General features: G+C 34.1%; 2 protein-coding genes across 2 annotated transcripts in view; one reads left to right on the top strand and one right to left on the bottom strand.

Moving 5' to 3' along the window:
- The window catches only part of LOC131662819 (1,4-alpha-glucan-branching enzyme), a 588019-nt gene that overhangs the window by 558903 nt on the left and 13204 nt on the right, over positions 1 to 15912 (bottom strand). The window lies entirely within an intron of this gene.
- On the top strand, positions 1817 to 7276 carry LOC131675743 (uncharacterized). The gene is made up of 6 exons (XM_058954859.1): positions 1817 to 1877; positions 2016 to 4567; positions 4661 to 4919; positions 5212 to 5364; positions 5470 to 7165; positions 7273 to 7276. The coding sequence occupies exons 1-6, from the start codon at positions 1817 to 1819 to the stop codon at positions 7274 to 7276; spliced, it is 4725 nt and encodes a 1574-aa protein (XP_058810842.1).

Raw genomic sequence — 15912 nt, 5'->3', positions numbered from 1 at the left:
ATTATAAATAATTATTATAACATTAATAACAATTAAATGGAAGGGTTAGGCCAGGGAACCAAAGGGTTAAACCAGGGACCCCTACAAATATTGTTAATAATAATTATTAACAATAATCATTATTATTAACATGAAAGTGTTAAGCCAGGGGGCCAAAGTGTTATGGACCCCCCGTAGAGTGAGGTGAAACATACATTGCTATACTACTCACAGAGTTAGCAATAAAGACATGCAAATTGGCGGTGTCCTTATGCCGACCTTGTCTGTGCCAGTTTTATCATGTCGCAACAAGAAACTTGAGAAATGACATGATTTTACTTTAGCTAAGGTGTTTGTACCAGTAGGTAAAACAGAGTGAATGTCTCTTTGAGGCTATTCTAGTGAGTATTCAATACTTATGAGAAGAGATTTGCCATCTTTCACTAAATAAGCATCTGGATTCTAATTCTTGAACATTGTTATCTTGATCAACTTTCTGAACTGCAGTCAAGTGGAGATTGAAAAAAAATTTCTATGACTCTCTAAAATATATCAAGAACATTTAAAAAATAAATTTAAAAAATTAATTCATATTATTCATTCAAAATATAGGTATTTACTACTATATATTTCTTTAAGAAATATCTATAAAAGGATCAAAATATTAAAATTGTGTTTTATAACAATTATTTTGTTTGAAATACTGTGCGCATGTGCGCGGACGCTCACCACGGCACGTTCACGTTGCTGCACTGCCGCTCTAACTAGCGCTGCCATTCCAGCTATACCCTTTCTACGACGCGGAGCTCTGCGACTGGATTTTTGTTCATTTTGCTATTTTGATTTGTGACTTTATTTATAATTAATAGAGTTTGTAATATCTTTAGAGTAAAGCATTTGTACAGTTTCACTTATATATATATATATATAATATATATAATATATAATATATATATATATTATATAATATATATATATATATATATATATATATATATATATATATATTCAATTAAAAGGTGTTTGTTGTTTCGATTTATCCTAATATTCCAACAGGTTATCGGCCCTGCCACGCTTCCACTGCGCAGCAAAAATTATAAATCATAGAGGTATGTTAAAAATTATTAATGTGAGCTGAAAAGACTTCACCTGAGCAACACGAGCTCGCTATAAATAACAAATAAAAGCAAAGTGAGCTAATAAGCACACGGAAAGTGTCGCATTCCGAGTACGCAAAGTATTCGAAGAACAAATATTTCTTATTTTTTTTATTTATCACTCAGTCAGCCGTAGACTAATAAAAATATCGAGCGCGCAGTCATTAGAAAAGAAACGGCATAATATATTAGAGCGAATTAATAAGAGAGGGCTGGAACTCTAGAGTAAATTTACGACATGTATGTACTTGCAAATTATAATTTTTAAAATTAGTTTAAATTCTTAGAAGAATAGTTTACTGTTTTAGAGATATTAAGAGCCAAAAATTTGTATACATATTTCGTGATATCTCCTGATAAAGTCGAGGTTGTTGCACTCCGTATAGTCAACACCTCTTGCGACTTTAACGGTTAATTGCGTGATGAGCCTGGTGTTGTAAACGTGAGCGATCGCCCCTCCCCAGTAATTTGCACTATGTATGGTCAATAGAAAAGGAGGGATCACGGGAGCAGTACCAGTTTATTGGGCAATTAACTGTTGGCTTTCTAGCTATATTTGCCGGATGTACCCGACAGATATAAGGGGAAAGCCTATTGTTAGCCCGCCTCTTTTTATAAACAGTTAGAAGAAACATTCGGTCAATTTTTATTTATAGATGAACAGCGAGGCTAATTAGGAGATGGGGGAGGAAATGGAGGGGGACCGCGTCGTCGGTCAGGAGACGGAGGCGGATGAGACAGGTATATACATAAATATTAACAAATATGATAATTTCTAGAGCTTGGATAGCTATCGAACAATCCTAGAGTAATAGAGTGCGGATCCGCGATTAATCAGAGTTAAGTACCGAATGTTTAAATGGAGATATTGTTCCTTAGCACCCTCAACTGTTACTAGTGACGCATTGTCGTCAACCCCTGCATCATCCGCTTCCGATACGACAACAGACGACCGAGGCCCCGAGTTCGTCGTCCCATCGAACTCCTTACGACCCACCGCAACAACCAGTGCGAGGACTCATAACCCCCGCATGATAGTGCCCGTTCGACCTCCTCAAAGGGCTGGCTCGGCCTGCGCACCGCCCAGGGAAGATCCCAACGCTGTCCTCGCCATCCGACTCGAGTCCATAATGGCCTCCGCTGAAAAGGTGGCCGAGCTACAGGCCAAAGCCTGGCCTCAAATCAACGAGGCCATCAAAGAAGCCAGACTTATAATGGACGCCTCACTCGAGTCAAAGCGACTCGAGATCCAAAAACTTACGGTAGGATCAAAACATAAAGACGCCCGTACTAATACCAGCGTGATAACCTCCTCGCCCTTATCAAGTGGTGGAAACCATCCGTTTTCCATCGAAAGAATTTTAGACCCTGATATCGATGCAACATCTAATAATAATAACACTAGAGCTCCTGAATTAACTGATCGAGACATTGTAACTAACCCTGATGCAACGTATCCAGAGATCAACCGAAACAACCTTACTACCGATATTAGTAACCAAATAAACCAGACCTTTGGTGCATTAGCCAAAACAATAGAGAGTACTAACTCCACATCCAAAGCATCTTTTAAAAGGGATTATACCCTTACGTCCAAGGCTAATATAAATGTATGGTTGGATCGATTGAACTCTGAACTATCGGCAAAAGAATTATTAGATGTCATAGATTCAAACACTAGACCCAAAAGAATCTTCGATGTTGACGAAGTTGATAAAAGAAATAGATTAGTTAGAGACATTATAATAAATCATCTAGATGAAAACTATCACAAAATAATTCTTAACATAAATGACCCTAAAGAAATATTAACGAAAATCAGAGAACACAGAAGAATAGAGGCAAACACAGACGATGCTAAAGTGAGAGAGGAGCTGTACAGTATTAAAATAAATAAACAGGATAAAGTTTCAGTATTCATAGATAAATTTGATTCAATTATTAGAGAATATGAACTATGCGATATAGCCATTCCTCTCACTGACGCAGAGAAAACGTCTGCCTTTATGAAAGCTGTGAAAGATACATATCCACGGATCAGAGAAATGGATATAATTACGAAACAGACCAAAGGTAGAGGAATGAACTTTGAAGAAATGAAAAATTTCATCCGACAGCTCGAAGCCGATCTGCGAAGTTCCGGCGTTGCGAAGGGAGCCTCCGCTAACGTGGCTAGACCGGGTGCTGCAGCCACGGCCGGTGCTGGTCCCAGCGGTGGGGGCAAGTGTTTTAGATGTGATCGATTCAATGTCGATCACGTCTCTGACTCTTGCCCGCTGATCCAGTACGGGCTGTGGTTCTGCTATATATGCAGAGACTTTGCCCATCACACGGGCAGAACCTGTCCACGTGGAGACGGGTCGCACCGTGGTGGAGAGTATGTTGCAAATAATAATAATAACAATAGAGAGTCAAAAGAATCAAAAGGAAGAGTTAATTACAGAGGTAACAGGGGAAAATATAATAATAACAATAGAGAGTCAAAAGAATCAAAAGGAAGAGTTAATTACAGAGGTAACAGGGGAAAATATAATAGAGGTAACGGCAATAGTAAAAGAGGCAAAGGTTATTACGATAATAATAGAGATAACAAAAATCGTAACCCTAGAGGTCGCAATAACGGTAGAGTAGGCAAACGTGGCGCAAGCAGAACCTACTACCCATGTGGAGACAAAAATAAACAGAAACTGGCGAACGCTGTAGTAGCACTTACTGAAGGTAAGAATAACATTGATACAATAAACAATAAAATAACCTTCCTATTAGATTCCGGAGCCACAGAACATATTAAAAATAAAGCTTTCATCTTGCGAAACTTTAAGAAAAGTTCAGGAACTTATATTAAAAGTGCGAACAAAAACAAATCGGCTGATATCGAGATAGACGGAAAAGGAGATTTATATCTAAAGAGTTTAAATAATGAAGGTCATACCATTAGACTATCCAATGTTATAGCAGCCCCTGATATATCCGAAAATCTAATATCCCTTAGGAAATTTGTCGATGCTGGATTTAGTATATATCTAGATGACAAAAATTTAAAAATATTCGATAAAAATGACGGATCTACTTTTCTAACCGGGTACTATAAGAAACCAAACTGGCTTATACAATTAGAAGTAAAGAATAAAATAGAGAACTCGGATAGACAAACATACAATAAATATTATTGTAGAGCACGATTAATAACGCTAGAAAATATTTCAAAAGATCCACAAAATGTAGAAACAGAAAACAATAAAGACATAGATTCAGAAGTTGGGAGGGAGTTAGTTACAAATGAATCTATACCTAAACTTAGCCAATACAGAGACTTCGAAAATTATTCACTAGATGACCTTAAAAACGAAAAACCAATGGATGATCTATTCACTTCTTTCGAACTCGAGAAAAGATATTCAGAGGAGTTAGATGAAGGGATGTTGTGGCATGTAAGACTAGGACACCCATCATATGATTACCTACTAAAATTGCAAAAGATAAATAAAGAACTTAGCAATGTAAAATTTAATGAAAATATTAAGAACTGTGAAGTTTGCACAATGTCCAAAATGAGTAAACAACCTTTTAAAGAAATAAGAACTAGAGCCGATCATCCACTTCAACTAACTCACACCGATATAATAGGTCCATTTAAAACAATTACTTATCCTGGTCGAAAGAAATATATAATAGCTTTCATAGACGACTTTTCGAAATTTGCCAAAACGTATGCAATATCAAACAAATCTGAAGCAGGAGAATGCTTAGAAAACTATTTAAATTCCATGAGGAATCTGACAGGTAAGAATTTGAGAGCTTGCTACATAAGAGCAGATAACGCTAGGGAATTTACAGGAGGAGAATTTCTAGAAGTCATGAAAAAGGAAAATTTAGAGTCAATTTTTTCGAATCCATATACACCTCCCCATAATGGTACTGCTGAAAGATTCAACAGAACTATATTAGAAAAATTAAGATCCTTAATGATAGATTCAGGACTACCAAAATCTTTATGGAACTTAGCCCTGGAAGTAGCTGTAGATGTATATAATAGACATGTAGATGAATATAATAACTCCAAATTCGTCTATAGAATTCAAAACTCCTTTGAATACGATATCCCCTAATAAGAAAAATCATTTAGAAAAGATCAGGCGTTTTGGATGTATAGCTTATGCAAAGAAACCATTATCTGAAAACAAATTATCCGAAAATGCTATAAAAGGAATTTTAGTAGGACAAACCAGTAATGGATATATACTATGGCATCCTCAGTCCGGAAAATTAATTCTAACTAAACATGTGAAATTCCGGGAAAAATTAACTTATAAAAATATTGATGAACATGAAGAAATTACTAGAGAATGTAATAAGGATTCAAACTCTATTCCAAATGACAATGATAAAGAAACACCAGAGGAGACCATGGATATATTCAATACCGGTAACTCGGAAAGCATAGAACAATTAAACGACACAGAATCCATAGGAAAACAATTAGAGACAAATAAAACCAACAAGAGAAAAAGAATAATTGATCACATATCAGAAAAACATAATAGAGTGCAGCCTAAACGAAGCAGCAAGATAAAACGAGACTACAAAGCCATGTCAGAAGGAAAGGCTAATTTAGTAGATAACAGTTTTGCCTTTATAACTCAATATAATGAAACCGAAGTATTGGGAGAAGATGAAAAATGTTATTGTTTGATGGCTACGCTAAACTCTGACCCAACCAATTATAAAGAAGCTATGGAGACTAAAGATAAAATGAACTGGTCTAAAGCAATAAACGATGAATTAGAGTCCATGCGTGAAAATAATGTATGGAATATAGTAGAGAGATCTTCGATGAATCAGAAAGGCAATAAAGCCAACATAATAGGCAGTAGATGGGTACTTAAAAGAAAAATTGATTCAGAAGGAAAAACAACATTTAAAGCTAGGCTAGTAGTTAGAGGATTTAAAGATACCAATGAATACGAACTAAGAGAAACGTATGCACCTGTATCTAGGCTGTCTATAATCAGAGCTGCATTCGCTATAATCATTAAATTAGATCTTGAAGTATGTCAACTGGATGTGAAAACTGCATTCTTAAACGGCGAACTAGAGGAAGAAATATACATGGAAATACCAGATGGATTAATGTTAGATAAACACACGAAAGAAAATAGAGTTTGTAAATTACATAAAGCTATATACAGTTTGAAAATAAGTCCTAAGAAATGGAATCAAAGGTTTTCAACTGAGGTAGAAAAATTAGGTTTACAGAGAGATATAAATGAACCCTGTTTATTTACATACAGAAAGAATGGCGTAATGATATTGCTTATTTTATATGTAGATGATATACTTTTAGCAGGGAATAATTCTAATAAGATTAATGAAGTTAAGAGACACTTAAGCTCTGTATTTAAAATGAAAGAATTAGGAGAACCCAAAGAATACTTAAGTATTCAAATCACTAGAGACAGAGAAGCTAAACAAATAATGTTAAGTCAAAGCAAATATACGAAAAAGGTATTAGAGAGATTCAATATGAATGAAAGCAAACCACAAAACACGCCGATGATAACTAGACAAGTCAAAGCTAGAAACAATAAAAATATGGAGAAAGCGAAACAACCGGGAAAACCAGAATTTCCTTATAGGGAAGCAATAGGTAGCTTAATGTATCTTGCGAATGTCATAAGACCTGACATTGCACTTGCTGTAAATTTACTAGCTAGAAAACAATCAAATCCCACCATAGAGGATTGGATTGATGTAAAGAGGATCATGCGATATCTTAGAGGAAGTTCTGATCTAGGACTAATATATAGAGGAGTCACTGAAAACTTAGAAGTATTTACAGATACAAGTTTTAGAGACAATGCTGATTCATCTTCAACAAGTGGAATGGTTGCACGACTATTCGGAGACTCCGTTATGTGGAGAAGCCACAAACAAAGTGTAATCAATCTCTCGACCTGTCATGCTGAATATTACGCAATGAGCGAAGCATGTCAAGAAATGATCTCATTAGATAAAGCTCTTAGAGACATGTTAGAAAAAACTATGTACCCTATAATTATAAGATGCGATAATAAGTCCTCAATCAGCTGCACACAAAAAGAAGGAAATCATAAACTAAAGAATTTTGATGATTCAGTTAAAGAAATAATTGTTAGTTTAGAGAATAGAGAGAAAACAGGAACTAAAAATAAATTGTCTAAAGTACATGGTGATTACATTAAACAGTGCGTAACTGAAGGAAAAGTTAAATTGATTTGGGTACCATCTAAAGAAAATTTAGCAGATATATTTACAAAACCTCTTCCTTTCGATTCTTTTAGAGCTCTTAGAGATAATATAATTAATAACTGACTATGCTCGAGAATGTCTTTGATTATTTGCAGACGCGGAAATCAACGGGTCTGAATGAGCTACTTGTGCTCACGCGCATATGCGTACAGTGGAGGGAGTGTTTGAAATACTGTGCGCATGTGCGCGGGCGCTCACCACGGCACGTTCACGTTGCTGCACTGCCGCTCTAACTAGCGCTGCCATTCCAGCTATACCCTTCCTACGACGCGGAGCTCTGCGACTGGATTTTTGTTCATTTTGCTATTTTGATTTGTGACTTAATTTATAATTAATAGATTTTGTAATATCTTTAGAGTAAAGCATTTGTACAGTTTCACTTATATATATATATATATATATATATTCAATTAAAAGGTGTTTGTTGTTTCGATTTATCCTAATATTCCAACATATTTCAACATACTTTATAAATTCTACACTGCTTGGCATTTAAAAGTATTAATCACTAAGTGAATTATTGCAATGATTGTCAATTCTATCATTATCCTTAGCTCATATTAGGATATAAAAATGTAGAATTAATTACTATTAAAGGTAACTGTAATTATACTTGTTGGAAATATCAAAGTATGTGAGCGTTTCGACTTCGGTCGCATCTGCGCCTGCGCGCCGCTCTCACGAGCGGGCTGACTCTGGGTCTCCACACTGCTTCTGAGCTTTAGTTAGTTGGGTAGTAAGCGTTCGCACGTGTTCTTAGGCGCTCCCTCAATAAAATTCTTTTTTTGGCGAATCCTTTGTCTTCTTTATTTGCTCTGTCCAACCCATTATTCCGTCAATACTTTTACGAAGTAATAATACTCACAATAATATTTTTCCTTTAAAAACTAATGCCTATAAGGTTAATGCTTCGATGGACTGTAAAGATATAAAATAGAAACGTTAATATTAATGAAAATAATCGACAAGAAGAGTTAAATTTTTTAACACCTTACTTTTCCACTCTCATACACTCGAAATTTAAACACAACGAAATTGAAACGCGAAATTTAGACACTGTACAATGAAAGAACGGCCACAAGTGTATAACAGACCTAGATGCGTAACGATTAGAAAAAAAAGAAGTTTCAGATGGGTAACCGGAGGATAAATGGATTCCCATCGCTGGAGATTGGCAAGATTCAGTAAGGGGTCACTCAGTGCTGAGCCGGTCACTCAACAAATTAAAAGGAACTTTGACAGAGCGCGTATTTTGAAATAAAGAAAATGAAAAATGATATAACTAGATAAAACCAATACTATATGGCCAATTCCATCTCAGATCATGCAGAGCACCCCACACACCTGTCACCAAGCTACTCCAAAGTATTTTTTTATTGTTCTAGGTCAAAAATAAGAGGACCCGTATTTTTTCTTTTTTCTCTCAGATGCATAGTTCCGTCAATAATGCAATCGGAAAATGCACTGCTGAAAAGGGAAAATTGAGAAAATTTTTCCAATTAAATTTGGTTTCCTCAATATTTTTTTTATTTTTCGATACAATTAAATAATTTTTATGTCATCTATAGTAGAAACGAAGTTCTTCAAGTCTAATTTATCAAAAATATGAATGTATGCATTTTTCGGGAGAAAATGCATGTTTTCGAAAAAGTGCATCTTGGAGAAAAAATTGTGTATCTCAAAAAGGCCATCATTTTTTGCGCTCAAATTTTTTTTATATATTCTTAGTACCAATACCTTCAAATCCATTCGATCAAAATTTGCTGTTTTTTCGTTATATCGCTTAAAAAAATTAAAAAAAAAAGTTTTACATTTTCAAGTCAAACGCGATAAATACATAGGTACAGCGAATGGAAATCAAAGCTGAGAAAGAAAGGGTGACGTTAAATTATCAACATTTGCTGATGCATATAGATTTTGCTGAGAATTGGTCTGTAATTTTGAAAAATCCAGTTCAAGGGAATCATTGGGTGAATAAACAGATTTCAATTTTCACTGCTGTTTGCTACATAGGCGGAATTACAAAGAGTTATACTGTAATTAGTGAAGACTTAAAACATGATTATTCTCATGCATTGGCAGCAATACAAATAATTCTTGAACATATAACTAGATACACACAAGAAACGTATGGAAATTCGATTGATTCTATAACTTTAGTATCAGTAGTATAGCAATGTATGTTCCAGCACACCTGCGGGGGGTCCGTAACCCTTTGACCCCACCGGGCTTAACCCTTTGGACCCCCTGGCTATGTTAATAATAATTATTATTGTTAACAATTATTATTAACAATATTCGTGGGAGGTCCCTTGGTTTAACCCTTTGATTCCCTGGCCTCTATCCCTTCTATGTTAATTATTATTATTATTAATGTTAATAATTGTTTATAATTTTTGAGGAAGGTTTCTAGGGCTCCTAGTCCCTAGGGCTCCTAGTCCCTAGGGACCCTATACCTAGTGCTTTTAGTCTAATTAAATTTAAATGTTTTTTTAAAGTTATAAATATATATATATTATTAATAATTTACTTGCTACATTGAGAATGAAACGAATATAGAAAATAGCGACGATTTTTTTTTGAAAAAAATGAAAAGACAGACCGGAGAATCGAACCGGAGACCTCTGGGTTGGCAGGCTAGCGTTCTACCACTAGAGCCAATGCCACATGTACCTTAGAGGATGCATATTGTGTATATTAGCTACACACGCATACATTTGGTATAGGGCCCGAGCGTGCGGAGGAGGAGGAGGGGAGCGCATGCTGTCTATAGTTCTGGCCTGATGGGGGTGCGCTACTATAGCAGTATTAAATGTATGCTCTCTCTCTTTCTCTCTCTGTCTCTCTCTCTCCTACGCTCTAGCTAAGCGTGGACCATGATGTGCGGAGGGGAGCGTATGCTGTCTATAGTCAACACGTGCTCTCTCCACGAAGGGAACTGTTTTCATGAGAATGCTAGAGACTACGAATGCAGTCGCTCGACTGACACCTTCTTGAGATGTTCCTCCTAAACATCTCTGCTAGGAGAGAACCTTATTCTCATCCATTCACCCTTTCTTACAATCGTTATGATTATTTTACTATTTAAATAAGCACACATTTATTATTTATTTAATATTTATTATTTTTAATTATACATTGAATAAAGTACACTTTGTCTATAATCTTTATGTTCAGTGTCTGACATAGCTATTTTTAAATATTCAGTTGAATTTTTATATGAATTATAGTCATCTGTAAATCTTTCGACTGTGTCGATCCCTTTTGATTTTGCTTGTTTTTGTCTTTCCATCACCCAATCGTGTATCTTTTGTGTATTTACTGCAGCACATACTATATTCTCGCCATTCTGACTATGATATATACATGATGGTTTAAATTTAAGACTTAAATCTTCCAATCGCGGACATCTCATTTCAGTTTCGATATCTAAAATATTTCTGTAATTAAAAAAAACTAATTAAATTCGAATTTAGAATTTTGTACTATTGTATATTATTTGAACCTACTTTTCAGGAATAATTTTTTTAAGCCATTGCTTCTTTTGTAATCCTTTCACATAAATATTTCTACAATTATGTAAATGACTACGTATAGTACAATTTAAAAAATTATATGGTAAAATACCATTTCTCCATAATATACCTATAAAATTGATTTTATTAAATATTTCAAATAAAATCAATGTTAATTAACGATAATTGAAATAAATACCATGATGATGTAATTCCAACCACTTATTAACACTTTGATATTCAATAGACAGTTTGAGCCAATGATATGGAGGTTTAAAAAGTAGTACTGTAGGTGAAGTATTAGAACATACTGGTAAATAGGCAAACTCCTTACAAATAAAAGTATTATTGAGACTCTGAAAGCCTTGAATATCTAAAATATAGTCCATCATTCTCTATGATATGTGAGCTGAATCGTATCTCAAAGCAATAATGATTATATTTTTATTCTGAAGATCTATATATAAACCCTTTAATACTAAATTAATAAGTTAGATGGTGCTACAGTCGGTTCACCCCCACTCTTTCGTTTGAGCTAACCCTTCCACATACTACCTACAGCGCCCACACTTTGTAGGCAGCGCCCTCAGTTTGCTGACAGCGCCCTCACTTAACCTTTAAAAGCAGCTTTGGCCTAGCAAAAGAGCGCAGTCTCTCGAGACAGCCTGCGAGCTAAGCTTGCCTTACCTTACGCCATTTGCAAGTAGTTCCTCAGTAGTTAGTTGAATTCTTATTGATTTGTTAAACAAATCAATATTCATTACCAACTGAGAACAAGTTCATTTTTAGAGCTGTTCACTACCTTTTCCATCCTTTCATCATAATAATCCTTTATACAACTATAGACAAGTGACTGTACAAGACAATAAAACTAGATAACTAACAACATGACTTCTATCGCCTATTTTGAAGAAACAATTAAAAATTTATGGAAAGCTTATAACCATTCGAACGATTTAGATATAGACGATTGTATTAGATGGAGAAATCTAACAGTTAATGCTATAATTTCAATTAATGAATTTATGAAACGATCTGATTTAAGTAGAGCAATTCGACAAAGGTGTCAAACTTGTGCTTGTCATTTGAATTCTATTGAAGTCAATTTAAGTAAAACTATAAAAGTTGGTGGAAGTATACAACCATTAACAGCTATTCAGGATGAAATTCTAGGAGATGGAGTTGTTTGGAGACCAATTCATTCAGCCTTTGAAAATCGAATTAGTACAGTCTGTATAGTTAATCAACATCATTTAGATATAAAAACATTTCTAGTTGCCGCAAATCAACTATTACAAATTAAAATACCTCAATTTCTTGCTATCCATAATAACTTAAAAATAAATACAGAAATGGCATCACAATTTATCATAAAGAAAAATCAAGAAGAAGATATTCAAATCAAGTATTTCAATACAGAAAATGTTTGCATTTATAAGACTACTGATCTTGATAGATGGTTTCAAAATAACGTTAAAAATATTATACTTAAACAAATCGAAGAATTTCAAGAAAGAGACTCAGGCTGGTCGTTAAAAACTATTGTCGGTCTCACTATTAATATAAATAAGTATAATCCACTTAAACCATGCTCGTATATACCATTACCGTCAAGCATAGATAATAAAAGAGCCTGTGTTAATGTAAAAAATGAAGACAATGAATGTTTTAAATGGGCTATACTTTCATGCCTTCATCCAGTTGCAAGAAATCCAAACAGAGTAATTAAGTACAAGCCCTATGAGAATGAACTGAATTTTGATGGTATAAGCTTCCCTGTAAAAATAAAAAGTATTCCTAAATTTGAAAAGTTGAATAATATAAGTGTAAATTTATATATACTAAAAAAATATGGATCGAAATATGAAGTCTCACCGTGCTATATAACGAAATTAAAACAAACTAAACATGTGAACTTACTCTTAATACAAAACGAATATATTGATGAAAATGAGACTAATAGACCACAAATATCAATAGATGATGAAAAATTCAAATTAGAAACTCACTACGTATGGATTAAAACTTTATCTGCTCTCCTTCGTAGACAAGTTACTCAACATACTGAAAAAATTTATCTTTGCGAACGTTGCCTTCATTATTTTACTAACAAGGAAAATTTGAAATCTCATGAAGTTGACTGTTCCAAAATAAATAAGTGTCGGATTAATTTACTTGACGATGCTACTTTAGAATTTAAAAATTTTAAACATAAAGAGGGAGTTCCATTTATTATATACGCGGATTTTGAATGTCTGTTAAAACCTATAGAAGATCCTAATAGAAATCTCAATGTTAAGAGATATAGTTTCCAAGAACATGAAGCCTATAGCATTGGATTATATATAAAATGCCGTTATGATGATAGTAAGTCGATATATAAGTCATATAGAAAAAAATTAAATGAAGACGAATCACCAGCATCATGGTTTATAAAGCAATTGAAGTCCCTAGTAATTGAGTTAATAAAGATATATAATAATGCAATAAAAATGGATTTATCATTTATTAATGAACGGACATTCCAAACGGCAAGAAGATGTCATATTTGCAACCAATATTTTCAAGATAACCAAAAACGAGTTCGTGATCATTGTCATTTAACAGGAAAATTTAGAGGTGCAGCTCACAATCATTGCAATTTGAATTATAAAAATGCTGCTTTCATACCAGTCGTATTTCATAACTTTACAGGATATGACTCACATTTTATTATAACAGAAATTGCTACTAACTCAGAATTTAAAGGAAAGATCTCTGTTCTCGCTGAAAACAAGGAGCGATACATATCCTTCACAAAAGAAGTTGCAAACAGTCGAATTAGCTTTCGTTTCATTGATTCCTTTCGATTTATGCCTACATCTCTAGATAAATTAGCATATTATTTACCTCAGCTAGATATTGTACAGAGAGAATTTCAGAAAGATAATTATACTTTAGAAGAGATTAATTTACTCAAAAGAAAAGGAGTTTTCCCATATGAATACATAGAAAATTTAAATAGACTAACTGAGACAGAGTTACCATCTATTGAAAAATTTCATAGTCAATTGACAGATAGTGATATTCCTACTGAAGAATATAAGCATGCTCAAAACGTATGGAATATTTTCGGTAGTATTTGGAAGAAAATAGATTTAGGAATGTATTCTGATCTCTATCTGAAAACTGATGGACTTTTACTAGCTGATATTTTTGAGAATTTTCGATCAACCTGTAAGAATGCATATGATCTCGATCCTGCTCATTATTACACTACTCCTGGATTAACATGGGATGCGATGTTAAAATATACAAATATGAAGCTTGAACTATTAACAGATATAGATATGGTTTTATTCATTCAGAAAGGTATTCGTGGAGGTATTAGTCAATGCTGCAATAGATTTTCAAAAGCAAACAATAAATATATGGGTGAAGAATTCAATAAGGATGAGCCAAACAAATTTTTAATGTATTATGACGTAAACAACCTTTATGGTTGGGCTATGACTCAATCACTACCATTTGAGGGCTTCAAATGGGTTTCAAATGTGGATATGTCAAATTTTTTCAATATCTCTGATGATAGCGACGTAGGCTATATTTTAGAAGTAGATCTAGAGTATCCACAAGAGCTGCATGATGAACATAAAGACCTACCTCTTTGTCCTGAACATACTAAACCACCCGAATCAAAACAGAAAAAACTTTTGACAACGCTTTATGATAAAGAACGATACGTTATTCATTATAGAGCGTTAAAACAAGCTCTCAAATATGGACTAAAACTCAAAAAGATATATAGAGCGCTAGAATTCAAACAAAAACAATGGCTAAAACCATATGTTGATTTAAATACTGAAAAAAGAAAGCAAGCTAAAAATGAGTTTGAAAAATTATTTTACAAGCTTATGATTAATGCAGTATATGGAAAAACAATGGAAGACGAAAGAAAACGAAAAGATGTCAAACTGATCAATCAATGGGGTGGTAGATATGGCGCTGAAGCTCGAATTGCCCAACCAAATTTCCATAGTAGTTCCATCTTTCATGAAAATTTAGCTGCTATTCAATTATCGCGGACAACTATCAGTATTAAAAAACCTATATACATCGGTCTATGTGTATTAGATCTTTCAAAAACATTAGTCTATGACTTTCATTATGGTTACATGAAGCAACGTATTGGTGAAAAATGTAAATTACTTTATACTGATACTGACAGCCTCATTTATGAAATTCAAGATGTCGATATGTATGAGATCATGAAAGTAGACATTGATAAATTTGACACATCGGACTATCCTGCTGATAATCAATTTGGAATGCCTCTAGCTAACAAAAAAGTTCTTGGTGTTATGAAGGATGAGTGCAATGCTGCTATTATGAGGGAGTACATTGGGTTACGAAGTAAACTATACAGTATTGAAATAATAAATAAGGATTCCTTGAAAAAGGCAAAAAGAGTGAAAAAACATACAGTAAAAAATACAATAACTCATTCAGATTATCGAAGGTGTTTAAACGAAATGGAAATTATTAAACGTACTCAATGTAATATTCGATCTAAATTACATCAAGTATTAACAGAGAGAGAGGAAAAGACAGCACTAAGCCGTCATGATGATAAACGATGTATTTTTTATAATAATCCGGACACACTTCCATGGGGACATTATAAAACTCTTGAAATTGCTGAAATGAAAGAAAGAGTTGAACAGCTACGAAGAAAGAGGTATAGAGAAGAAGACGAAGTGATAGAACAAAATAGTAATATGAAAAGATTCAGATTTGAAGAAAATAATTCTAGAGGGCAGCACTAGCGAAAGAATTCTACTCCTTCGACAGTTACTAGATGGCGCTGATGACTAGTAATGGAGAGGGAAAAACAATGGATATCTGAGTCTACAGAGTGGGAGAATGGTTTTAGATGAAGAATCATGAGAGAGGGGAGACTGAAAGAGAGGGAAGCGGCGACGGCGCCTTGAGCT

This window comes from Phymastichus coffea, unplaced genomic scaffold, assembly GCF_024137745.1.
Source record: "Phymastichus coffea isolate CEN01 unplaced genomic scaffold, Cenicafe_Pcof_1.1 PCOF00001, whole genome shotgun sequence".
NCBI lineage: Eukaryota > Metazoa > Arthropoda > Insecta > Hymenoptera > Eulophidae > Phymastichus > Phymastichus coffea.
Note: the sequence above shows the minus strand (reverse complement) of the source record. Positions and strands in the feature narration are given on the sequence as shown.

Excerpts from the sequence above, each read along its gene's own strand:
- LOC131675743 (XM_058954859.1), top strand. The coding sequence starts at position 1,817 with ATGGGGGAGGAAATGGAGGGGGACCGCGTCGTCGGTCAGGAGACGGAG. Across the intron at positions 4,568-4,660 it reads ATGAAGGGATGTTGTGGCAT|AACTGTGAAGTTTGCACAAT; the intron begins GTAAGACTAGGA and ends GAAAATATTAAG. Across the intron at positions 5,365-5,469 it reads AATTTTAGTAGGACAAACCA|AAATTACTAGAGAATGTAAT; the intron begins GTAATGGATATA and ends ATGAACATGAAG.